We start from the raw sequence: 26,923 nt of genomic DNA, 5'->3' as shown, positions 1-26,923 counted from the left end.
CAAATAACAACCACTGATTAACAGGCACCTGTCTTTGGACATCCATATACTGCTCGAAAATCGTGGCAGTATTAAACATGTTATCAGGTGCCTACCCCTCCCTTAACCATGGACAGTGGTGTACATGCACAAAATAAGATAAAATTAAAAATTAAAAAATCCCAACTCATCAGATAAATACAAAGCTGAAAAAAAAAAACATTTCCATTATCCATTGGTCAGTCATAAGTTTTCATCAAAGCTAGTTAATAATAAGAAAGTCATTTTCGTAAGGTATGATGATGCTCCTGATGAAATCATTATCAAAACAATTAAGATAAAAACATGCTTGAAGAGGTGGCTTAAACTGCAACTTCGATAGACAAAATACTCTGCAAAGGACTTTTGCAGTTTCATTGGAGCCTGCAACTTGACCTCATTTTCATGGTTCATTGACAACATATTATGAATAAATAGGATAACTACATTTGGTATGTGTACTTTACAAGGTCTTCATGTCTGTCACAGTTTTCACGTGACCTCATTTCAATTCATGGATCAATGAACAAGATTAAGTTTTCGTGGTTAAGTCCATATCTCAGATACTATAAGCAATAGGTCTACTATATTTGGTGTATGGAATGATTGCAAGGTGTACATGTCCAGCTGGCAGGTGTCGCCTAAACTTGACACAATTTTCATGGTTCAGTGGTTATAGTTATGGTCTGTTTCTAATACTTTGAATGCAATAGGTCAACTATAATTGGTGCATGCAAAAATGTTATGATGTACATGTCAGTCTGACATGTCTTATTTGACCTTGAGCTCATTTTTACTGTTCATTGCTTAGTACTAAATTTTTTATGCCCCAACGAAGCAGAGGGGGCAATAAGTTTTACCTATGTACGTCCCAAAGTTGGTTTCTGTTCTCTAACTTTAGTTTGCCTCAACCAAATCTTATGAAACTTATACACAATGCTTAATACCACTAAACACAGATCAAGTTTGAATTTTGGTGGCGTCACTTATACCATTCTAGAGTTATGCCCTTTACAAATATAAAAATTGCTAAATTTTTCGTTTCTGTTCTCTAACTTTAGTTTGCTTCAACCAAATGTTATTAAACTTATACACAATGCTTGTTACCAGAAAACTCAGATCAAGTACACTGGTACAATATCAAGCAGGGGCATCATCTGTGTCCCACGGACACATTCTTCATTTATTTTTTCAATATTAGTTGGACAAAAATATCGAAGAACTATCATGATTTAGGCAGTTCACCCTAATTTCCCTAATCACAAAAAAACAAAATAACAAAAATACTGTATTAAAAATGTACAAGGAAAATTCAAAATGGAAAGTCCCTTCTCAGATGGCAAAATTTAAAAAAATATTTGTTGATATTATTGTGTTCACTATCAACCTCAGCAAAGAATTTCACTCAAACCAGTGCTACAGACCATTATGAATTTGTAGTGAGGAGACAGTTTCAGCCTTACTTACACCTTCAATATGAAGAACAGCTTTTAAAAAACACTTGTTCTTGTGCGATTGGTTTTTCATTGGCTTGTCATGATTATGAGTCATGAATTGATACACAACATCCTGTCTTTTCTTTTCAATCAATAGAACATGTACATGGGAAATCTTGGTTAGTATTTTTATCTGGCCGTAACTTTAACAAGCTCAAACAGATACTATATTGGCTCTCAGATCTAAAGCAAGACATAAGTGATAAGCCGACACAAAGTAAGGTTGGGTCAAAAGTATTTAATGATTGAATATATATATCACAGTTTTATAATAAAGTAACAGTAGATATAAGAAGGTAAAAAGCACTATAAATATAACACTATAAAATATATAACTAATAAGACAAAAAATATTCAATAACAAGTAAAATGTAAAGGAAAAGATTGTTAAAAATACAGCAAAGTTTTTTTTGAAATGCAGAAAGCTATCAATTATAAAACTGGCTGCAAATAGAAACATCTGTTTCAATGTAAGACTACAACTTTGTAACCTATGATCCCTGTGAAATTTTAAAATAATGCTTATCATCCAAATCAAGTTATTTAATGTTTGTGTCATGCAGTAGAAATTAAATGACCAACTACTTTATTATAAGGAAGACTGGTTAAAAAAGGCTTGACTTTATAGATAAGAAAACTTCTATCTTATTGACATTTTATAAGTTGCTTTGGTTATTATGGAAATACTCAAAAATGTAGTGCTGTTGATTTCATGTACTCTAATTGGATGACAGTTTATTTGTTTCCAGTGACCTTACACCTTGCATTAGAACTTGGCAATCAGAGTGCAGGTGGGAGGCAGAAAAAAAGACACTTGGAAGAAGAAAAAAAAAAAGAATTGTGACAAAGTTTAATTGACAAGGAAAACAAAAAAAACAAGAATTATTTATCAAACTTGTTTACCCTGTATACCATGATTCTGTGTTAATGATCCGTTAACTTCACCACCAAAACCAGAAAGTTAATTTGCATGTAAAAATTATATCAACAATCACAGAATAAAATATTTTTTGTTGATTATACTGTAAAGGATTCCTTATAAATATAAAAAAAAACATGTCCATAGGACTTATTTTTGTATCTATGCATGAAATTATTTCATAATTTCCTCAACATAATAATTAGCAGACACTTGTTTCACTTGACTTTTAAATAGGTGTAAATTGACCAACAATCCTAGATTTGACATTGATTGGCTTAAACACATTTAGTGTTAAATATAAAAGAGATTTTAAACAGAATAAACAGGAATATGCATCTATAGAACAATTTCCCCTATCAAACTATAACATTTGGGAGAACTGGTAAAAATCTTAATTTGGCATATAATTTAAAAGTTTACTTCATAATCAACAATTGAACCAAGTTTCAAGTTAATCTGACCTCAAAGTTCTTTAAACCAAAACATTAAACTGTTACGGGACAGACTGATGAATAGACCAGAAACCCTACCCAAAATACCCTTACCATGCAAGTTTGGTCTAAACCAGATGTTTGATTCAGAGGATATTACCAAAAAAAACCTTTTTATGTCCCATTTATGGGCATTATGTTTTCTGGTCTATGATCTTTCTAATTTTAATGCTAAATTAGAGATTTTCTCCCATTTTCACGGTCCATTGAACATAGAAAATGATAGTGCAGATGGGGCATCTGTCAGTGGCGTAGCTTGCATGTATGCTCAGATGCTCAAGCATCCACATCATTTTGACAAAAAAAAAAAAAAAATAAAAAAATATATATATATATATATATATATATATATATATATATATATAATTGCATATGTTGTGTCTGAATGTAAGGGTGACGATATGTGAACATCGTGCAATCATTTCCAAAGCAGTATACGTGGTCTTTCCTTTAAGATCATTTATAGTTTATGTAAACAAGATGGATAAATCGCAGAAAAGTGCTGTCAACTTTTTCGTAAAAAGTCTACGTCTTAGCGCGTCGTCGGCAACGACAAGCGCAGAGGATGATAATACGTAGAAGACCTGCAGACATGTTTGGTCTGAGATTGAACCAAGCAGAGCGATGACATAGCAGCATTACTAGTTAACAACGAACACTTCATTACCTGATATCGTTTCCTGTAACATTAAATACGACTAGTATTTATTATGGAGTGTGATCATTTCTGGGCTAATAAATACCCGCTTCAAACTTGGTACAATATTAATTTTATTTTCAAAAAAAGAGTTCAAAAGTCCCCATAGTGCACATATTTATCTATTCTATTATACAAGGGCAGTTACTAAAAAAAAGGATTTTCTTTCTTTTTTTTATTTAATATCTAAAGAGATATAAAAGCTTCAGGCCAAATGCAATGGTATATCAATTATGATTTATATTTCAAAGGGGGCATAGTTGGTTAAATTATTTGATCAGGACTTATTTTCGCGAGTTTCAAAGACATTGCTGATGATATAAATTTCACAAAAATCTGGCAACACATGACGGACGCCCAGGATTTCTGTCCCCTGCAACGTGTTAAGACAAGTAATTAAAAAATCCCATGTGGAGGCTCAAATTTCGGGAAAGGGGGGGTATCACTTCAGAGCCTATATTTCGAAGTTCCATATACAAAAGGGCCTTTGTAATGGGTCCATTTTGAGATTTCATATTTCAATTGGATGTGAAACTTTAACATCACATATTACTGTATCTAATGATGGTAGTTACGAGAAAACAACAAAATTCTGTTAGAAACTTATATATTGATGGGTATTTTGAAATTAAACAAAAATCTAGCCATTGTCGGATTGTAGGGGAAGTACACATGTATACAGGAAAAACGTCTGAAAAAAAAAGTGCATAAAAGGTCCTAAATTTTTTTTCGCATCCACATCATTTTAACCCTGGCTACGCCACTGTCTGTGTACTGGGGACACATTCTTGTTTTTTTCTCAAAAATTTAAGTCTATTAAATATATATTATCAATGATTATTGCATGCATTTTTTTTTGCGATTTTTGTAGAATGGACAAAAATGCATAATTTATTATTGAGATTTCAGGATAATCTACATACAGATAATGCATCTGATCTAAAAATGCGTGTTTTTATACGATCGTAAAAATTGAAATTTTTTTGGTCGTATATAGGTATCACGTTGGCGTCGTCGTCGTCCGAAGACATTTGGTTTTCGCACTCTAACTTTAGTAAAAGTAAATAGAAATCCATGAAATTTAAACACAAGGTTTATGACCATAAAAGGAAGGTTGGGATTGATTTTGGGTGTTTTGGTCCCAACAGTTTAGGAATTAGGGGCCAAAAAGGGCCCAAATAAGCTTTTTTCTTGGTTTTCGCACAATAACTTTAGTATAAGTAAACAGAAATCTATGAAATTTTAACATTAGGTCTATGACCACAAAAGGAAGGTTGGGATTGATTTTGGGAGTTTTAGTGCCAACATTTTAGGAATTAGGGGCCGAAAACAGGTCCCAAATAAGCATTTTTCTTGGTTTTTGCACAATAACTTTAGTATAAGTTAATAGAAATCTAAGAAATTTTAACACAAGGTTTATGACCACAAAGGAAGGTTGGGATTGATTTTGGGAGTTTTGGTCCCAACGAATTAGGGGCCAAAAGGGTCCAAAATTAAACTTTGTTTGATTTCATCAAAAAATGAATTATTGGGGTTCTTTGATAAGCCAAATCTAACAGTGTATTCAGATTCTTAATTTTTGGTCCTGTTTTCAAATTGGCCTATATTAAGGTCCAAAGGGTCCAAAATTAAACTTAGGTTGATTTTAACAAAAATTGAATTTTTGGGGTTCTTTGATATGCTGAATCTAAACATGTACTTAGATTTTTGATTATGGGCCCAGTTTTCAAGTTGGTCCAAATCAGGGTCCAAAATTATTATATTAAGTATTGTGCAATAGCAAGAAATTTGCAATTGCACAGTATTCTGTAATAGCAAGAAATCTTCAATTGCACAGTATTGTGCAATAGCAAGAAATTTTCAATTGCACAGTATTGCGCAATAGCAAGAAATCTTCAATTGCACAGTATTGTGCAATAGCAAGAAATCTTTAATTGCACAGTATTGCGCAATAGCAAGAAATATCTAATTGCACAATATTGCGCAATAGCAAGAAATTTTCAATTGCACAGTTTTGCACAATAGCAAGAAATATTCAATTGCACAGTATTGTCCCGTTTTCAAATTGGTCTACATTAAGGTCCAAAGGGTCAAAAATTAAACTTTGTTTGATTTCAACAAAAATTGAATATATGGGGTTCTTCAATATGCTGAATCTAACCATGTATTTAGATTTTTAATATTTGGGCCCGGTTATCAAATTGGTCCACATTGAGGTCTAAAGGGTCTAAAATTGAACATTATTTGATTTCAAAAATTGAATTCTTGGGGTTCTATGATATGCTGAATCTAAGCATGTATTTAGATTTTGGATATTGGACCATAATAGGTAAATGTCCAATTTAAAATTTAACTTTTCTTAGACCACATTCATTCTGTGTCAGAAACCTATGTTGTGTCAACTATTTAATCACAATCCAAATTCAGAGCTGTATCAAGCTTAAATGTTGTGTCCATACTTGCCCCAACTGTTCAGGGTTCGACCTCTGCGGTCGTATAAAGCTGTGCCCTGCAGGGCATCTGGTTATCATTGCAATACCCACCTAGCCACATTATTTGAATTAAAAAAAAACTTGCAATTATTTCTGAATTTACAGTTCTTATTTTAAAATCCACAGCTTTTCTGGAGAACTTTCCGTAAAGACAAATTAAGTCATGGCTAAAAAGAAAACCAAATGCAGTTACTTTAAAGAAATTAGAGAGAACACATCTGGGCATAAAATCATCAATTATCTGAAAACCTGCTACATTTAGTCCTTAAAAAATGTCTAGCAATGGGGGGATGTAACTTTTTCTTACAAAGATAGCAAAAATTTGTTTTACACTTCCAGCATACAACATGATTGAAGTTTTCTTGGCGTAAATTTTTTTCTGTACATTCTGGACACATCACATGATCTATAGTTTTCCCTAGTCCTAATGCTGTGTTAAGATCCTGTATTATCTGAAAATAGAAAAAAAGGTTTCATTTATCTATTCTTACTAAATCTTAAGTTTCAGAGTTTTTGTTAGAATTTATTTAAGTGATAGAGATTAACTGAAAGTATAGTAGTCATGAATTTTGAGTGATGAGCCTAAAATGGGATAATAAAGAAAAATTAAAACATTTGAGTATAAATTAATCCTTTAGGCATCTTTGAATTAAAATCTCTTACCCTCTAGGGAAAACATTTCATCTCAGCTATCTCCCATAAAAAGTATGTCACTTTGATTTTTTTTTTTTTTTTTTTTTTTTTTTTTTTAAGACATATAAACGTTTTATTCCTGAATATTTCCTGTATACAATTACCTTAGTTGTCCAGGAACAGGCCAAAGGTCCCTGTTTACAACATGAACCATATTTCTATCCAGGGGCAATAGAAGGCAATAAAAATGTAGTCCACTCTTTACCTTAGATTTTCATTTACAATTAGTGTAAAAAATATATCCATATAATGTTAGAAGCATCTAACAATTCTATTCCTTAAATTCAAAATAGTAAGTAAATAATAAGATACTCTCACAAAAGATGTGCATTTACTACAATAAACATGATAGGCTAATACATTTTTTTATGTTTGTATAAAAAGATAAAATCTATATTCTTATACGATAAACCATAACAAATGTACTTTGACTCATGACAAGCTTATGCTATATTTACTGTCTAAATTTTCATTATAACTGACTCCAATTTTGTCTTATCAATGATGTCATTGCCTTTAAAAAGAAGAACAAATTTTAGATTATTTTTCAAGTTTTGTTTCCAGATTTTATAAATATTTTGCGGTGCTTTGGGCGTTTTGTCAAATTTTATTGAATTCCTAATTTTATGATAATTATGTTTAAAAAAGTACATATTTTAATTCTCTTGTGTTTTTACCTAATAGAATGTCCTTTTCAACAAAAGGATTATTTATTCCTACGTTTGATTTGATAAGTATTTCTTGGAGATTTTTAAAAATTAACTGTGATGTACTACAACTGAAAAATAAGTGTTGCAGGGTTTCTATGTCACTGTCATTTTGACAAATGTGGCATTTTCCATTTGTTATCTTTTTTTTTTTTTTTTTTTAATATTAAACATATTTTATTAACAATCACCTGTTACATCAACCCTCAGTTGCCCAGAGACACAACTAAGGGGGCCCCAATTTTTACAGACTCAGTTCTTCACAGAAGTTCACTTGATGCATCTGGTGATTTAACAGCTTCCCATAAAAAGAAGTTGGCTCTGGACTAAATTTGACAGTTTATTCAATCTTACTTTTAAATGGAAGTTTAAAAAAGTTTGTGTATATATAGCTACTTAAAACAAGAATGTGTCCATAGTACACGCATGCCCCAATTTGGTATTACAATTAGAAAGATCATATCTTAGGGAACATGTTTATGGAAAGCCAACAGGGTCATAATTCTTTATTTGTAACTTGTCAATTCGTAACTTGTGGTTGTGTAATTTCATAATTCGTAATGCGTAAATTGTCAGTTTGTATCTTGTATATATTTGTAATTTCAAAATTGTTAATTCGTAAATTGTCTATTTTTAACTTCTTTATCGGTAAATTGTCAATTTGTAAATTGATGTTTTGTAACTTGTAACTTGTCGATTCGTGAAATGTCGATGTGTGAAATGTCAAAGTGTTAAATGTTGTCGTTGTATTATGCTAACAATCATTATGACGACAGATGGCGCTCGGTTTCTTCTTCTGTAAGTAGGAGCACCTCCATATGGAAAATATACTAGTACCTAACTAATTTAAATCAATTATATACAGCACATACATATAATAGAAAACAAATAGACATAAAATATATTGTTTGTTTTATATGGCATGTCTACCAGGGACTCAGTTTTATATAGAGGTGACCTCGAATAAACATATCTTATATTTACTGTAACCAAACCTGGGAGGGTGTGTCACTTCCTCACGGTATTAAGGTATATACAGATGTGTCGCTGGACTGGGCTATCTTGTCAACTTTGCAAATATATTACTGTCACTTGGCAGGATATTTCTTCTTAATATTTGACCGGGTCAAAATTAAACGAAATACATGATATATAAGACGGAGCTGGAAAATTCATACTAATATCAGTGATCTTGGGTGCAAATATTTGACTGAATGTATGATGGGAGAAATAGGTGGACACCCATTATTTCTTAATATTATAAGCTGAAATATTAGAATTTCAGAAAAGAATGTAAATATCTAATGATTTATTTAATGTAAGAACAATCTACCAACTTCACCTGCATATGGAATATACATTTTCCAACTTATTCAGTATTGAATAAAGTTTTACAAAGTCTGAATTGCAGCTCCTATTCAGACTTTGTAAAACGTCACCAGTGTCTGAGCAGAGAGTTGATGAACCAGGGGTATGTCAAAGAACGTCTCGTCCTTTTTTCTAAAAAAGTTCATCGGAAGGTACCAAGAACTTGTTGATAAATATTCCATATCAACTTCACAAATAATACAAGATGGTCTTGAAGTATAGATCTTGCGTACTGACGTTGGTTATCATCTTAATAACGTGTTATAGTATTCTTTTATTTGTCTTCATTAATATTACTTTTACTGTTAAGTCAGTTTTTTGAGACATTCATTTGACGTGACTCTATGCTTATGTAAAACATCATACTTTGAACGACAAAATTATTTTATTTATTAATATTACTTTTACTTATGGATCTTGCCATACTTTGAATGACAAAACTATTTTATTCATTAATACTACTTTTTCTGTTAAGCCAGTTTTTTATGATATACATTTGACGTGACTCTGTACTTATGTATCCCGTCATACTTTGAACCACACAATTATTTTATTTATTATTATTACTTTTACTGTTAAGTCTGTTTTTAGTTATATCTACTTTACGTGACTCTGCATTTATGTATGCCGTCATACTTTGAACGACAAAATTATTTTATGTCTACCTGTGTGAATTTCAAACGTGCAATTTTACACCAGTACTGAAAAATTTCCATCCTTTACGGGTAGACTTTACATAGATAAATAAAATCGTATAAGATAAGCAAAATGAGGATGTTAAATTTGATGTATGCCTTTTTGTGCTTCTTCGTTACATTTGTTGTTTTTATAGTGATTAAGATGATAACACAATGTTGACTGCTGTACCCCTATTTTTGACATTTTTACTCTTTGAGTATGTTTGTTTTGTTCACGCATCGTTGACAATGTAATGGAATTTGATGCGACTGTCATACAAGTGAGAGGTTTAGCTAGCTATAAAACCAGGTTCAATCCACCATTTTCTACATTAGAAAATGCCTGTACCAAGTCAGGAATATGACAGTTGTTATCCATTCGTTTGATGTCTTTGGACTTTTGATTTTGGACTTTCCTTTTTGAATTTTCCTCTGAGTTCAGTATTTTTGTGTTTTTACTTTCTAAGATCTCAACAAGCAAAACACCTTTTTTTAAATTTTTTTTTAAACAGTACCAATAATCGAGTGGAACCACCTTGAAGACACTGAAGTGCTCACACCAAGCGTTGAGAGCTGTTCATGATCAGAAACTGCTCTTGTGCACCGTCAATACATCGACGGCGCTCTCTCTACCATTGTATTAAAGCCAGTATTGGTATCCCCAACGTATTCCTAGATAAAGATGATCTTGGTAATAGATCAAAATATACTAGGAGGTCCCCTCTGAATATTTTGTCAATTACCAATGTCGTAAAACTATGAAACTGTTTTTTTTACTAAACACGTAACCTACACCCACTTTTAGCCAAAGTGACACCCTACCCCTTTGACTTGTCAGAGAAGATTTCACCATCTCGCCATTCAGTTGCATGCCAGAAGCAATTATCTCCAATATGCATATACTTACCCTAATTGTATTTCACCATGATAATCTTTGCACATTATTTGGGGTTTGGCCCGGGGGGGGGGGGGGGGTCATTTTGGGTCATTTTGAAGAGTCTTGGGTCATTTTGAAGAGTAAAAGGGTAGCCTGTGACCCTGGCTCACCGCTCGGCAGAAGAGCCAGGCGGAATACAACATGGTTTGTCAATAGCGTCATTTCTTGATATATGGGCGGTAAATATTTATACTGTTACCAACTCATTGCAAATTATTTTAAATTTCATATGAAATGCAAATTTCAAAAAAAATTTGCTTTATTGATTAACATCGTGAATCAACTCGGTTAATAATCGATCCAATCGACGAAATATTAGATTTGGTCGGGTTAACGGGCTATAAGGAGGGGTGGCACCGGTTGGGGGTCTTACCGAGAGTACTGTTCGTTGAGCAGCATTTGAGAGGGATAGGGGAACATTTTGGTCTTTTTGGTTGTTAATTTTTATAGAACGAAAAATCAGGTAGCGGCAATTCTTAAGCTTCGTGACAAGAATTATAGTTCAGTTGGCATGTATATTAATATATATTTATATCTGTCAGCCCTATCTGATCCGGTCAGAATAAAATGGTCCGATATTAGCATTTAAGGATAAACAGAAATTGTTTATTACTAGTACCTGGGTTTTCAAGTAATGATGTAGCCTTGTATAGACGACTAGATATGGTATTAGCTATTCTCATTGTTGAAGGCCGTAAGTTGCCTATACTTGCTTAATTACATCGACTTTATTTGAACTTTGGTGGATACTTGTCTCATTGGCAATCATAAGGTTTATTAACAAATCTCCTTATTGTATTTACTTGAATAATTCTGTCGTTTTATTCCACTGAAAAACGACTATTTCATTAACCTCGCAATTATGAGAGATCTATTACGTGGAGGGACTGAACTATTCGGGATGTATTTTTATATAGTTTACGTTTTAACGAAACGCCACCTGTCGTAAACAAAATAAAACTGGGATCCTGAATACATGCATTCTTTTTTTGCAGCATATGCTGAAAATAATTGATTTAAATTACTAGGTATATACTCCTTATGAAGGTGCTCCTACTTACAGATGTCTTATGTACACGAAGAAGAAACCGAGCGCCATCTGTTGTCATAATGATCGTTAGCATAATACAACCGACAACATTTAACACTTTGACATTTCACACATCGACATTTCACGAATCGACAAGTTACAAGTTACAAAACATCAATCTACAAATTGACAATTTACCGATAAAGAATTTTGAAATCACACAGTTATACAAGTTACAAATTGACAATTTAGGAATTAACTATTTTGAAATTACAAATATACAAGTTACAAACTGACAATTTACGCATTACGAATTATGAAATTACACAACTACAAGTTACAAATTGACAAGTTACAAATTAAGAATTTTGACCCCGTTGGCTTTCCATACATGTTTACTAAGTTTCAAGTTGATTGGACTTTAACTTCATCAAAAACTACCTAGACCAAAAACTTTAACCAAAAACTTTAACCTGAACTTTGCTCTATCATTTTCTATGTTCAGTGGACCGTGAAATTGGGGTCAAAACTTTAATTTGGCATTAAAATTAGAAAGATCATATCATGAGGAACATGTGTACTAAGTTTCAAGTTGATTGGACTTCAGCTTCATCAAAAACTACCTTGACCAAAAACTTTAACGTGAAGCCGGACAGACGGACGGACGGTACAACAGACAGCCGAACGGACGCACAGACCAGAAAACATAATGCCCTCTACTATCGTAGGTGGGGCATAAAAAAAGTTTCAGAAGAAAAGACAATTTAACTAACCATTGGTGGTTCATTGGTTTCTGGTGGAAAATGTTCATTAAATATATAGAGAGTACAATCTGGAGATTCCTGAAAATGTGTGTATGAACCTTGAGTTGTTTCCTGGCCACATGCCCAACACATAGAACTCTTACACACTGTACACACCACATGGTTACATTTAAAATTAAAACAAGATGGGTTATCATTAGTAAGTATGGATATCTACCACAGCATAGGCGACAGTTTAATTTTTGAACGTTAAGAAGTGTCACTTCATCAGCATTGAGGAGGTTTTTTTTTAACAGTCCAAATTTGGTCCCTTGGGTTGCAATAAAAGTATCAGCATTTTAAATGGGTAAATATAACCCATATCAAGTATTAGATTTCCTGCCATATCCTGTGACCGTCATATTCTTTTAAGATCATTAGCAACTATTTGAATAGCAGAATGTATGCATTTATATATCATAGCTTTCAAAGATAAAAGAATAACTAATTATAGGATACAACAAGAATGTGTCCATAGTACACGGATACCCCACTTGCACTATCACTTTCTATGTTCAGTGGACTGTGAAATTGGGGTCTCAACTCTAATTTGGCATTAAAATTCATAAGATCATATAATAGGGAACATGTATATTAAGTTTCGAGTTGATTTGACTACATCTTCATCAAAAACTTTAACCTGAAGCTGGACAGACGGACAAACGAACAGAAGGACGAACTAACAGATGGACAAACGAACAGATGCACAGACCAAAAAACATAATGCCCATAATTGGGTCATAATAACGTCTTGCAATACATGTTATCATACTGATGGTTCATTTTGTTTTGTGTTTAAAAATAACTGACAATGTTTTTCTTAAATGCAGATAAATTCTGTGAAAAAATGGGGAATGCATGTAATAAATGGAAGATAAGTGTAAACTAGAACTGTGATTTACAGCTCATTTACATAAACTTGTCATCCTACAAAATACTGTAAACAAACTTATTTTTGTGGGTAATTTATTATCCCGATTTTCGCCAGTAAAAACATCAATATAAATCATCGCAAAAATGTTACTTGGATCTTTCCTTATTAAACAATATTCAGTAAATTAGAAAATAGCAAAATTAAATAGCCACAAAATGGACTAAAAAGGATACAACCAGAAAAGTATCTACGAAAATAAGTTGGTTAACAGTATTGTTTGTCCTACCTTCGTGTTGTCTCCCTTTGTAAAAAGTTCTATAATTTGGAAACAAAGTCAGTATAATTGGAAAATGCACTTTAGGGGATGTAATAAAAATATTATCAAAGGATTTTAGAAATTGTAATTTAAAAACAAAAATGTGGATACTTCCTTCTTCATCAATAATAAAATTTATATTTACCCTCCAGCTTTTATAATTTTCACTTTACAAACAGGACATTTCTTTGATTTCTCTTTCAAAAATTCATGGCTTTTTGATTCCGCCATGCGTTTTAGTTTCCGCTGAAATTCCTTTTCATTTTCCCCTTCTATATCATTCTTTTCTTCTTCCTTGTTTTCCTTTTTGAAGAAACATATTTCACCCTAAAATGTAATATAAATTCTATATGGTTAACTGTTTAATGTTTTACTTATTAGATTTGTAAACAGTTAATTTATTATTATGACCATATCAGGGCTTCCAAAAAACACTTGAGCCAGCCGGACATTTTATATCTGATCCCGATTTTAATCCCTTAAGACTTAGTGACAAAAGGCAATTATGGTAATCAGACATTAGATTAAAAACGATTTTAAACTTTACTTTGATATGAATTTGATGTTTGGATGTAAACTGTTAAATTGGCAGTGCATCATTCAAAGTGTGCACATCAGCGTGCTCATATCTGCCATAGACTCTTTATTTGTGCAAAATGACATGTCAAAAACTTTATTTTCATTTTTAAAATCACGTTTTTCTAAAACCGGATGTTGACTTGACAATGGTAAAACATGGACCATAAACGGATACGTAAAATCCGTGTACGTTTACAAAGCATGACTGAGTGAAGAAGCTCTTTCCACGTTATTTCTTCAACAAAATACTTGACATGAATGTTTAGATACAGGTATCAATGATAATTTTAGCATTTTGAAGAAATAAAGGATGCATAATTAAATTTCCCACCTTTGCACATGCGCACACGTGTTCTAGTTCATTCAACGTAGTTCTGACGATTTTTCATTTAAACCTTTTAAAATTTTAATCTTTTAGACTAAATCAATGAGCTACAAACCGCTGAAATGTAAGAAAATAATTGTGAATAGACCGATCAATTTTAATATACGATGTCCGGTACTGAACATAGTTTACCTGTCACCTGAACAGGTAGATATCACCTGTCCAACAACTAATTAGCCTTGATTAAAATTAAAAAGTATTGAAGTAAGGGTTGTTTTAATAGTAATTAATCATCATGTCACTTTTATGACCGGAAATGTGTGGATGTTAAAGGCAAAATGTTGGGTCAAAAAGATCGTGAATTATGTTAAAATGACCGAAAAAGCCTTGAAAACTAAAATGTATATGACCGTTTCATGCTTTGCCCAGCCGGACTTTTATCGGACATTATAAAAATGTCCGGAATATATGACCGTTTTGGAAGCCCTGGACCATATCAATGATTGTAGGAACTGAACACATGTTGCATATAACCAAATGAAACTCTGTACCATATGTGAAGAAACTATGACATATAGTTGATGAGAAGAATGTGACAGAAATCTGTTACTGACAGACATATATATGGAAAACAGAGTATAACCCTTATATCCCCTCCTTTGGAGCAGTTAGTAAACCCATTTAAACCCAATGACAAACTTACATACCCCTCCTTTCATATCAGGAATATAATATTTATATAATTCAGACAACTCACAGGATGGACTGGTTCTGAACATTCCAAACAGAATGAAAACTGACACGTTTCACAATGAGCCATATTCAAAGAATTTTCTTCTGTGATAAGAGCAATCTCACATCGTGGACAGTATGAAATGTCTCCCATTGAATCAAGGCCTTTCTGAAACAATAAATATACACAGTCATCATATCAAATAAATGTAATTTTGTTTGCTATTATACCATACTTTAACTATATCATATTTGTTTTTCGTAAATTGTTTTGTTATAAATTAGGCCATTAATTTTCTCAATTATATAGTTTCATACCAGTATTTTTAATATCAGTGCCTTTTACAGCTGACTATACGGTATGGGTTTTTCTCATTATGAAGTCTGTATGGTTGCCTATTAATTTTTACATCCCCTTCATTTGAACTTTGGTGGATAGTTGTCTCATTGGCAATCATACCACATCTCCTTATTTTTATATGTGTAAGTAGACCACAAAATGTTTTCTTTATAATAAATTGAACACATTATTATGTCTTCTCTGTTAATAAAATTGAATAACTTATTATCTCTTATCTGTATGAAGTTCCAAAAATGAGTAAACTATTATTCTACCAAAGTTATTAAGGTTTATTTTCCTGATGAAGTTGCTATATAATATCTACTGTGAAATACAACAAATGACATTACAGTGAAGGACAGTTTAATTTGATATCATAAGGTTTAAAAGTGTGCATGCTTGCCTTCTGTAACTGTGACAATTTTTTCATTTATTTCATGCTTGTAATTGTGCTGTTGATGCCTTTTATTACAGGTATTTTATTGTACATTCTCTTATGTGCCTCTGGTTATTCCACTGATTGTCAATAAAGGGGAGGCTGTATGCTGTGCCTGTTCTAAGACAGGAATCATACAAGTTGTAGTTATTTGTTATTTCTTTATGTTTTTGTTGTTTATAAAACTATAATGGGGACTTTTTATAGTCTCTGTCAAATGCATTCACTGGAGCTTGATAAAAAGTACTAACATTAACTTTAATTTATTGTTAAAGACAACATCTAGATGAAGGACAGGATTCTTGTTTTATCATTTTGAAGAACCTTTTCTGTATCAATTTGAGTCCATTTTTAGTATCTATAATCTCAACAAGTTGACATCAATTCCAGCATAATCCCTGGAAACCAAATTGTCTCATGGACTAACTAATGGAAGGGAAAAAAGTATTTTATAGCCCTGTTACAACATACTGGAACCCCAGAAAAAACAGTACTTATGTAGAGAAAGCAAAAATTTTTTGTTCTGATAATTTACCTGAAAAGTAAGTTGTTCCCATCTCTTGAATTCCTCTTTATCTAAAACTTCCTTAATGATGTAAGGTTTCATTTCTGATTTACAACTGGTTTCTAAACATCTGAAGTAGATAAATCCATACAATTATAGAGGTATTTCATTTTATATTTTGATTTTTTAAACATGACCATTCAATATATTAATATTTTCTAATTTATTGTAGGTAAAAACTTCAGAAATATTTAGTATGAAATGATTGAAATCAACTATGTTTGACTTTATACTAAATAATATGCTTTTTTATACAAATGACAAGCAGCATGTTTCAGATTACCATTTCATAATTACTCTTGATTTTTTTATAATATATTTGTTAAATGAGGTTTTTCTTTAACCTTTAATGAATACTACCACTTTAGTTTTGGTTACATCTAAACATTGGATAAAATAGGACATTGTTATCACATCCAGAACTGAGCTAATTTGTTTTAATGTTTTTGTAAGTAAAATGTTTTCCTTTTTGTATGAATAGTAAAATTTTATCAGATTAATTAATAGTTGTTTTATATTAAGATTATTTTTTATGTACAAAAAAAATACCAACATCATTAATTATGCTTAAACACATACTGCAATTGTTGGACTGTACCATTTTTAACATGGATAGAGCAGAAATCAGCAACACATTCTTTACAGTAATAATGTTTACATGGCAAGAAACTGTAGAAATCTCGACCTGATTTCTCTGTGAAACAAATGGAACATTCCTGATCATGATTAATAAAATCTACTGCTTCCTCTTGTTGGTTGTACCTGTTAATACACAAACAAAGACATGTGCAAAAAGAAAAGGTGTGTACATATACAGCATAACACTGTAAAAGTAAAATAAAACAAGAATGTGTCCCCAGTACACGGATGCCTCATCCGCACTATAATTTTCTATGTTCAGTGGACCGTGAAAATGGGGGAAAATCTCTAATTTGGCATTAAAATTAAAAGATCATATCATAGGGAACATGTGTACTAAGTTTCAAGTTGATTGGTCTTCAACTTCATCAAAAACTACCATGACCAAAATCTTTAGTCTGAAGCGGGACGAACGGACGAATGGATGGACGGACAGACGCACAGACCAGAAAACATAATGCCCATAAATAGGGCATAATAAATGGGCCATAAAAATGGGGCATAAAAATCTTTTTTTTTTTATATAATATCATCTATTGGCTAGTCGCATTGTAATATTCTCCAATTAATATGTAAAAACCAAATACTACTAAAAGTAAGCATTGAATAAGCTTTTGGTAATACATTTCCTTTTCATATGTGCTCCATATGTAGAGTTGTACAGAATACCTCCAATGATTGATCACAATGTAATTAATCCCCCAAAACATGTCATCCTAATGGGACACATTATTTTAATTCTGAATCAACATCCTAAATAATGAATGCTTAGTGTAGAAGCAGAATATGTTACTTTTTAAAAAGGTTTTATTTTGACCTGGCTTTGGATTTAACTAAAAACCTCCCTTCTTTTAAACCAACAAGTCACCATGAGACAACTTTAGCAGTTTTTATACCATATGAACAACAGCTTTATACCTGAATAAATCATTAAGAGTCTCTTCAATATTATTAAATTCAAATCCAACTCTTTCATCAAATTCACCACTGCTACCCCTAGATATCTGTAAATCTATTCCATCTTCTATACCTAAATAACTAGAAACAAAATATGATATTAGTTATTTTTGACAAGTCCTCAATCAGTTTAAATGTGATAACTCCATATTGCCTTAACAGAAAAAGAACACAAAGTATTTGTCTTTTGGCAGTATTTTGTGCCCAAACCCTAATTTAATATTTCAATTACAAAAAAGCAACATACAGATGCATGTATCACTCATCTTGAAGCAATGATTTACTTCATATGTAACGGTTTATTCCTTCCTCTGTGATATTTTATCCTGGGGATAATTTGTCACGGTAATTATTTTCCAGGCATAGTATTTCACAGGTAGATTTTGTCCAGAGGAGTAAAAATCTATCTGTGTTATGCGGATAGTATGTACCGGTATATATTTGCCATACCATATTTCACAGAACCTTGTGAAATAGAGTCCCATTGACTACTATGTAAGTTACTCGCAATCAATATATACCCGACTATAATTATAAAATGTTTCACAAAGGTAGAACAAATTTGCATAACTTATATAAAAGGGAAGTAATTATGAGCAATTCATATTTTAAAGATATTAATATAATATATTCCTGAATCTATTTCATAGTGAAATTTTTCCTTGAATCTTATTTTTTATATATTCATTTATATAAAAAGATGACTTACGACATAATTAAATAAGACAGATAACATTTCATAGATAAATACTATCCAGCTGTTAAAATTGCTTTTGTTCCAATATGTTAATTTGTTATGCTATGATTGATCTGATTTCCATATAATCAACTATTACATCTTTGTCCCCACTCAAAAATATTTATATAGTTAAAAATATCATCATAATCAAATTCTTCCATTACTGTTAACAGTAGTAATGCAACTATATTTCTACCTTTACTTTTTAATTTATATTTGTACTGAGATCTGTAAACAACTCACTTTTACATGTATTTCACTTACCTTATTTAATCATGATATAATTTCACAATTACGTCCTTTGAAATTACTTCTGGTTTTCTATCTTATGTTTCATGATAATTTTCTTTTTAAAAGAATAATATTTACTTGAATATTTCAGGAATTTTTTTCAATGATAATTTGTGAACTATTTCCCATTATCATACATTTTTTTTCAACAATTTAGCTTTAATTCAAATACACTATTATTATTTCATAGTATTTGTAAAGGATAAGTTTTTTTCTAAGAACTATTCAATAAGTTAACTACCCAGATAGAATTTCACGGCAAAGGAAAATATATCCCAGGGAAATATTTTCCTCCGGATAAAAAAATAACAACAACTACTGTGACATTTTTTCCTCCGGATCAAATTTCACCCAGATATAATTTTGCTTTACACATATACCGGTAGACATTATATCACTTTTATAAAAGATATTATTTAATAAACATTCACATCAATACTACAGTGTAACCCATAACATCTAAAAAATTATCCTTCAAGAAAATACATACCCTATCAACAAACAATAATAACAAGAGTGCCAACACTGAAATGTATTTCCTAATTTACTGCAGATTATGACAAAATTTCAAGTCGAAAGTCATTGAGACCAAAGCAAATGCCCCTCATACTTCAAAGTATTGGAAAACAAGAAGTAGATGTGTGACAGATCCAAAAATTGCTCATACATTACAACTCATCACTGACAAGCTGCTGATAAAGTATGAAGACATTCTGTTCAGCATTACTAGAGAAGATACCGTTATGGACAAAAGTGTAAACTTTCAAACAGTATATACATATTCATAATTATTCCCCATCTACCACGATATTAAATGTTTGTTGAAACTTTTCAAAACATCCGATATCCTCTAATTCTCACCTGAGAGTATTATGTTCTAACCAATCAATCCATGTATTTAGTATAGGCATCCCTTCATAATCTTTCCATAAAATGTCAAGTTGTGAACACAAACTGGTCAGCTGAGCACCATTCAACCATGATGATGATAATGTGATTTTGGGTGAGGCACTTGAGGGGTACTCTGGTGGTAGGGTAACTGTCAACTTTAATGGTATCAAATATTTCACTGGGTGACTTTCAATAATGTCTGAAATAATAAATCAATAACATGAAACTGTGTATAAATAAATTTTGGTTTAATCACATGTTATCATTGGTAGTATTACATTTGTCATTTCAGGGCTTTTTATAGCTGACTATGTGGTATAAGCTTTGCTCATTGTTGAGGCTGTAGGGTGATCTATAGTTGTAAATTTCTGTGTCATTTGATCTCTTGTGGAGAGTTGTCTCATTGGCAATCATACCACATCTTCTTTTTAATATTTGTATATTTTTTCAAATTAATTAAAGGTTATCATCATGTATAAAACAATAATATTTTCTTATCAAAACTGAGAATAAAGCTCTTCCTGAAAACATGATATTTTAACTAATGTGTTAACCTCTTCTAACTCCCTCAAAATTTTCAAAGTTTTTGTTCTTGATATCTTTAATTTTAAGGTTAATTTTCAATGTAAACTGGTCAATTCACTGCAACACCTGAGGTCTTTTGACTTGAAATTATAGGATTTAATATTTCTTTAAATCTGTGTATTTAATGGATTCATGTCATGTCAGCAAATGTTCTTTCCACTGTAAAAAAAATCAGAAAACATGCATATAGGTCTAATTGTAGATGGTCGCCTATAATTGCTTACATCCACTTAATTTGAACTTTGGGGGATAGTTGTCACATTGGCAATTATACCTCAGTGTAACCATATCTACCAATTTTCATGTAAAAAGATTTTTTAAGATTTTATAGAGAACAACAGCACTAATCTAATAGATTATGTAACCGTTTTCAATGCATATTTATCTCATATTCTTTACTAAAATGAAATAAAACTCATTAAAATGTTATACCTGTGCTATGACAATCACTAACATCCTGTGATGGTAAACAGATATTAACATTTATTTCATTCTTTGGCAAACTCACTGGCACCAGAAACTGGAAAATAAAAATAAAAGCATTTTTTTAGAAGCCAGTGAATTCTATTTAATATGAAGATTTTCAGTTCCCATACTCTGCTCATTGTACTAATACATTCATTCTAAGACTCAAATAGTTTTCAAGACTTATTATAACATGGTCTTTGATGTTGTTTTCAAACACTTGTATTTTTGCAGGATTATAACTTCAATTTGCTTTTTCATAATTACTTCAATATAAGTTGATATTAGCATAGAGCTTTAGCTTTCAGCAAGATAGTATAGATTGATTCTTTGTGACTTTTGTCTTTTTGTTACCATTTAGTAATTATAAATTCGCAAATTGAAGTTAATCCCGCAAAAAGTAGTTGATTGTGTGCTTAGTACTGGTCTGATTTTTACAATTCATTCTATGTTGTGCTGTTTGCTGTAACATCGTTGTCCAACACATTCTTTATGAAATTCAGTGATTGCTGTTGTTGGTTGCTGTCAGTTGCAAAGAATCTGATAATACCACATGTTGTAATATTGAATTGAAGAAAGTGAATTTGATTATCTCCTCTTTAACATGCAGAACTTTAAATATATTTCTTCATGCACATACTAATTAAGGGTAGTAATTTATAACTGTAATAAAATTGAGAATGGAAATGGGGAATGTGTCATAGAGACAACAACCCGACCAAAGAACAGACAACAGCAGAAGGTCACCAACAGGTCTTCAATGCAGCGAGAAATTCCCACACCCGGAGGCGTCCTTCAGTGTGTAAAGTTTCATACATATCCACCCAAATATATGGGTGATGTGACCTACGATTGTGTGTTTTTCTTAAATCATTCACATGTACATTGAACTGACAAGTTAAAAAGTATGCTATAAACAACCATTTTTTTTTTTTTAGAAAAACACTTAATAATATACCAGCACAGAAAATAATTGTGCACTTCCACCAGTTGCTTCACTTGGACCTTTGGATAACAATATAAATCTTCTCTCTTCTTCTCCAATAAAGAATGACTGACAGGCAAAGATCTATAAAATAGAGATCACTTATGTAAATATATTTGTTAAAAATGACAAATTTACTAACATTAGATTTTTTTCTTTAGTATCATTTATTGCAGTGATATATAAAAATATAAATAAGAGATCAGTTGTGTGAACAGAAATGATAAAACACTTATCACAAGAAATGAACACTGCATATAAAGGATCAAAGGGGACATCAGGAAAATGAAAGTCAACAATGTATGCAAGACAAATGGTTAAGTGAAAATAAGATGCTGACACATTAGAGCCTGAGTTTCTCACAGGTAAAAAAATGTTGTTTTTTTTTATTTCCTTTAATGTAATCTTTTTTTTTACTGATCTGTAAATATTTATTTCATGGAATTTTTGAAAGTCTTGTACAATGTTGAATTACAGTTTTAGAGATAAAACATCAATTAATAGCAATAAATCATAGTCTAGTTAACTAGTGTAACAATTTGGCCATGTTGACCTTCTTGTACATATCTTATTTTGCTTTTCCTAGTTTCTCTCAAACTCATATAGATTTAGACTAAAATGCAGAAATGCAAAAACAATGGATAAAAACCATCATTCACAAGAAAACTTGGTTATCTTTATGTTTGTGTCCTTCTGTCTTTTTCAAGGTGCATATTGCTTTTTTTATGTACATATTACAGAGTCCATGTATGTCTCTTTTTGGTCATGCTTTCCTGTTGTTGTTCAACAAATTCATATCTTCTTTTATGTTGCCCCATTGTGTAATTCTTTACTGTTTTTATATTGAAATTTTCATGGTTTCATTTTTTTGTTATTTGATTAGTGCTCATTTCTGCTTAAACATCTTGTGTTCTATAAATCCTCAGTATATCATTATATTCTCATCATTTTACTTTGGAAGTTGGAATGTGATTTTATTTCAAATTGCTCTTGAACTAACTGATGAAATCCATTCTCACCACAAATATCTGTAAGTTCTAAAAGTAGGTATCTTATGGTTAAAAGTGTTTCCCTTTTTTCAAACAATTTCAAGAAAAGGTCCTCTCAATTTCTGTACATGTCAGTGGCGTATTTAGACTTATAATGATCTGCATGCAGAAGTTGCCGAACGTAGCGAGGTAAAATATTTCGCTGAGCAGAGTGAGGGGGAAACTTTTTTTGGACCCTTTTTTGCAGAAAATGAATCCTTTTTCAATCTAAGATGGTTAATTTTGTAGTGAAGTATGCACAGTTCAGTGTTAAGCTATATATCAAATCAAAGACCTTAAACTGACTAAAAAAATCTAAAAACATTACAATGCTCGCCAATTTATTATGCTTCAGTGAAAGAAAGGGTAAGAGAACTGGATCATCTCATGACATATATGTTAACATACGAAAACAAAGCATTCAAACAATCAATTTTTAATTTGGTGATATATGAATGTGACATTCCTATGTTACAGACCGTATATATGTAAGACTGTAGTTAACAACCAAGGTCCTATAGAAGAGTAACATTTTCCTTTGCCCAGCATTGTTAAACGTGTCAATAACTTCTTTAGTGTCAATGTCAAAATCAGAATGACTACCGGTATGCAGCAGTGCAAGTAAAGAAATACATATTTGTCCCATGGTCGATATCAGATACGTTTTTTTGCGTTTTATAGTGCTGGAAGAGCTTTCAGCAATAGCGATAGGATGGCATGGTGAGAAGTATTTGCAGGATGCAGAATATATTTGGGCAAAGTTCTATGGCGTCATCTCAAATGGACCGAGTTTGTCTGGTTTCTTAGATGGATAACTAAGCTATCATGCAACCCACCTTTTAATTTCCAGCAGAAACTGATCTTCTCATTGACTAGTAGGCGCGAAATAATGCGAATTTGAAGGTCCTGATTCAAACTTTTCAGATTGTTTGGAAGAAGCATCTTTTGATTTGATTTGATTTGATTTGAAGAAGCATCTGGGCAAGAAAACGTTCTTCCTAATTGATCTCGTTGTTTGATTAGTAGATGGTCTAAAATTGTATTTACTGATGTAAGCACAACAAAACTGAACTGAAAACATGGAAACCTTTCTGACAAATTGAAACACCTATATATATAATGACAGTCAATCACACTCTTTCTTTTTTTGACTGTTATGATTTTTTAATTATGATTTTTTTTTGCCATTTCGTTTATGCATGCAAGTTTGTCGTTGCATCAATGGTAGCTACGCCACTGCATGTATTTTTTGTCTTCTCAACCTTTTCACATTCAATGTTTAAGTAATAAAATATGGGCAATGGGGAGAAAAAGGTCCATGGATATATTTTATATACATGGACACTATTTTTTTCCAAATGTATGCCAATATTTTATTACAATTGACAGAACGTCTAGTGCCTGTGATTGATCTTTGCTGCAAATCAATCGATTCCAATGGAATTCATCCTGAACTTCAGAACTTTAGCAATATATCAATCTAATTTTATTGTTAATGTTTACCAAAATGTTTTCTAGTGAATTTATAATTAATAACATCTTTTCTAAAACGAGGCAATCATTGAAAAGATTGAGATTTTTGTATTTACAGGAGAGATAATACTTGTCACTATATTTCCCATTGAATGAAATATTTATCTAGTATATTCCAAATAACTATGACGTCTTGCAAGGCTATACTCATTTTTTCTGGAAGGCGTCCCAGAAAAAAATCAAAATAGCATTGCAAGACGTCATAATTATTTGGACTATAATAAGTACTGCTTTGAACAATGTTCCTCTCATCTTCGCTAGCCAAGGATTACGATCCACTTCTCTCCTCTCCATCGGAACCCATGGCTAGCGAAGATGTGTTCCTCTATGATATATCATTTATATGTGTAACGGGAGTGGAAGTTTCCACTGGCTTCGTTTTCCCCTTGTCTACCAAAGTTCTGGGATATTGGACAAACTACGCAAAACGTGTAAATATAAACAAGATGTTTATTTAAAGACATACATTATGATTGAATATAAGTTGCAATGAGAATAATACAATATACGGTGGTGGATAGTCTACTTGTCATTGTGAAGTTCCATATTTACAAGCCAAACGGTATGAGCGTCTGCTCATTTCAAATCCTAAGTGTAGACTGCCCGGTGAATGACGTCATACTTATAGTTCCTAGGGACAACGAGCCCGGCCGGGCTGGATGTCGGGCACGTGCAAGAAGCAGGAAGTCCTGACAAGCATAATTACATGGCTGGTCTCGGGAGGAAGAGTTACGGAACTATAAGTAATACTAACATTAACCTATTTCCCCATATATTTATATAAATAGAATATAGACAAGTAAACAAAGTGACCACCATTACACTTGTAAAAAATGGTAGGTCACTTTAATTCTGTACTTTTACTGCTTTGGTATTGTAGCACTTTGAAAATTTTATAAAACACACAGAAGGGGTCATTAACCTAGAAAACAGAAAAACAAACCTCATCATTCTGCACATTCAAATTTTCGCTAAAGCAGGTGGACCATTCTATGACTGTTTTACAATCAATACCTGCTACGGCCATGTATGTGTTAGTTAAACAAAGCTGTCACGACATTTGACAAGACAATCAGACAATCAAACATCACATTTCTTCAGGATCCATCATTTTCGTCTGCTTTGATTAAAATCATGTCCTTATTGATTTTTTGTGAAATTATTGTATTCGCACTTTTATAAGCACTTTGAAGACCTCTAAATAAAATTAAAAAATACGAAATTTTACGGATAAGGAAATGTAAGTTTTGCGGATTACAATTTTGTATCTAAGGTCATAATAAGTGATAATTTGTGCATAGTGAATGATAAAATTCAACAACAGTTAATAAACATGTACAAATAAAACACCCTACCCCTAATGAAAATAATATAAAATTATGTAAAAATAGGATCCTTAATATTTGGTATTGTTCATTTATTTTAGATATTAGGCAAAATTTGTAAAACTGCAATAACACTGTATATATATTATTAGAAAAGCCCTTATTACTGTAAGAACTTCTCAAAATCAGCTGATCAGGAAATTAAATATTCTGTTACAATTTCAAATTAAGGGGAGCTTGACAAATAATTAAGCCTTTAAAAAGAGAAACATATATCCAGATGCTAAGGCAGCAACCATTTGATTTTCTGGGGGGGGGGGGGGGGGGGGGAGCTATTGTTTTTTTTAGAAAAAAAAGTTTGTTTCCAGTTTTTGGAGAAAAAAATAATTTGTTTTTGATTCTGAGAAAAAAAAAATTTTTGTTGTACCCTCAGCTGCCACTATATGTAATGCTAAAATTGAAAGAAAAAAAAAATGTTTTCGACTAGTCGCGAAAAAAATAGATTGTTTTTCGCCAGAGGCGAAAAATAAAATTTGTCCAGAAAAAAAAACATAGCCCCCCCAGAAAATCAAATGGTTGCTGCCTAATACATTTTTTTTATATAGCATTCTAAGTATTAATGATATAATTGAGAATTGAAACAGGGAATGTGTTGGAGACAGCCCAAGACCAATAGGTCTTCGATCAACACAATGAAAAATATTGTACCCTGAAGATGGCTTCAGCTGACCCCTAAACAAAAATGTGTACATGTACTAGCTCAGTGAAAATGGACATCACACTAAACTCAGAAACATATAAATGAACTAAAATTTTTAAAAAATACAAGACTAACAAAGGCCACAGCTCCTGACTTTGGACAGGAACAAAAATGTGGTTGGGTTAAACACGTTTTGTGATATCTCAACCCTCCCCCATACCTCTAGAAATACCCACAGTAAAACTCAGTTTAAAAAAGTCTGAGCATGTCAGAATAGGTAACAGAAG

The 26,923-nt window shown here is 31.8% G+C and overlaps 1 protein-coding gene and 1 long non-coding RNA gene across 2 annotated transcripts; both read right to left on the bottom strand.

Moving 5' to 3' along the window:
• Window positions 1-1,732: 1,732 nt before the first annotated feature.
• LOC143051929 (uncharacterized) lies at window positions 1,733-12,455 on the bottom strand. The gene is made up of 2 exons (XR_012970956.1): window positions 12,302-12,455; window positions 1,733-6,568 (listed from the first exon to the last, which is right to left on the bottom strand). It is a non-coding gene; the product is annotated as an uncharacterized LOC143051929 (long non-coding RNA).
• Window positions 12,456-13,662: 1,207 nt separating this feature from the next.
• Window positions 13,663-25,744, bottom strand: LOC143065056 (E3 ubiquitin-protein ligase RNF14-like). The gene is made up of 9 exons (XM_076238411.1): window positions 25,555-25,744; window positions 22,024-22,134; window positions 21,033-21,120; window positions 19,986-20,214; window positions 18,056-18,175; window positions 17,078-17,260; window positions 16,469-16,568; window positions 15,183-15,326; window positions 13,663-13,848 (listed from the first exon to the last, which is right to left on the bottom strand). Exons 1-9 carry the CDS (start codon window positions 25,636-25,638, stop codon window positions 13,663-13,665), a joined length of 1,245 nt encoding a protein of 414 aa, XP_076094526.1. The 5' UTR covers window positions 25,639-25,744.
• Window positions 25,745-26,923: the final 1,179 nt, after the last annotated feature.

This window comes from Mytilus galloprovincialis, chromosome 1 (assembly GCF_965363235.1).
Source record: "Mytilus galloprovincialis chromosome 1, xbMytGall1.hap1.1, whole genome shotgun sequence".
Taxonomy (NCBI): Eukaryota; Metazoa; Mollusca; class Bivalvia; order Mytilida; family Mytilidae; genus Mytilus; species Mytilus galloprovincialis.
Note: the sequence above shows the minus strand (reverse complement) of the source record. Positions and strands in the feature narration are given on the sequence as shown.

Excerpts from the sequence above, each read along its gene's own strand:
- LOC143065056 (XM_076238411.1), bottom strand. The coding sequence starts at position 25,638 with ATGGCCGTAGCAGGTATTGATTGTAAAACAGTCATAGAATGGTCCACC. Across the intron at positions 21,121-22,023 it reads CACAATTATTTTCTGTGCTG|TTTCTGGTGCCAGTGAGTTT; the intron begins GTATATTATTAA and ends TTTATTTTCCAG. Across the intron at positions 17,261-18,055 it reads ACTCTTAATGATTTATTCAG|GTACAACCAACAAGAGGAAG; the intron begins GTATAAAGCTGT and ends GTGTATTAACAG.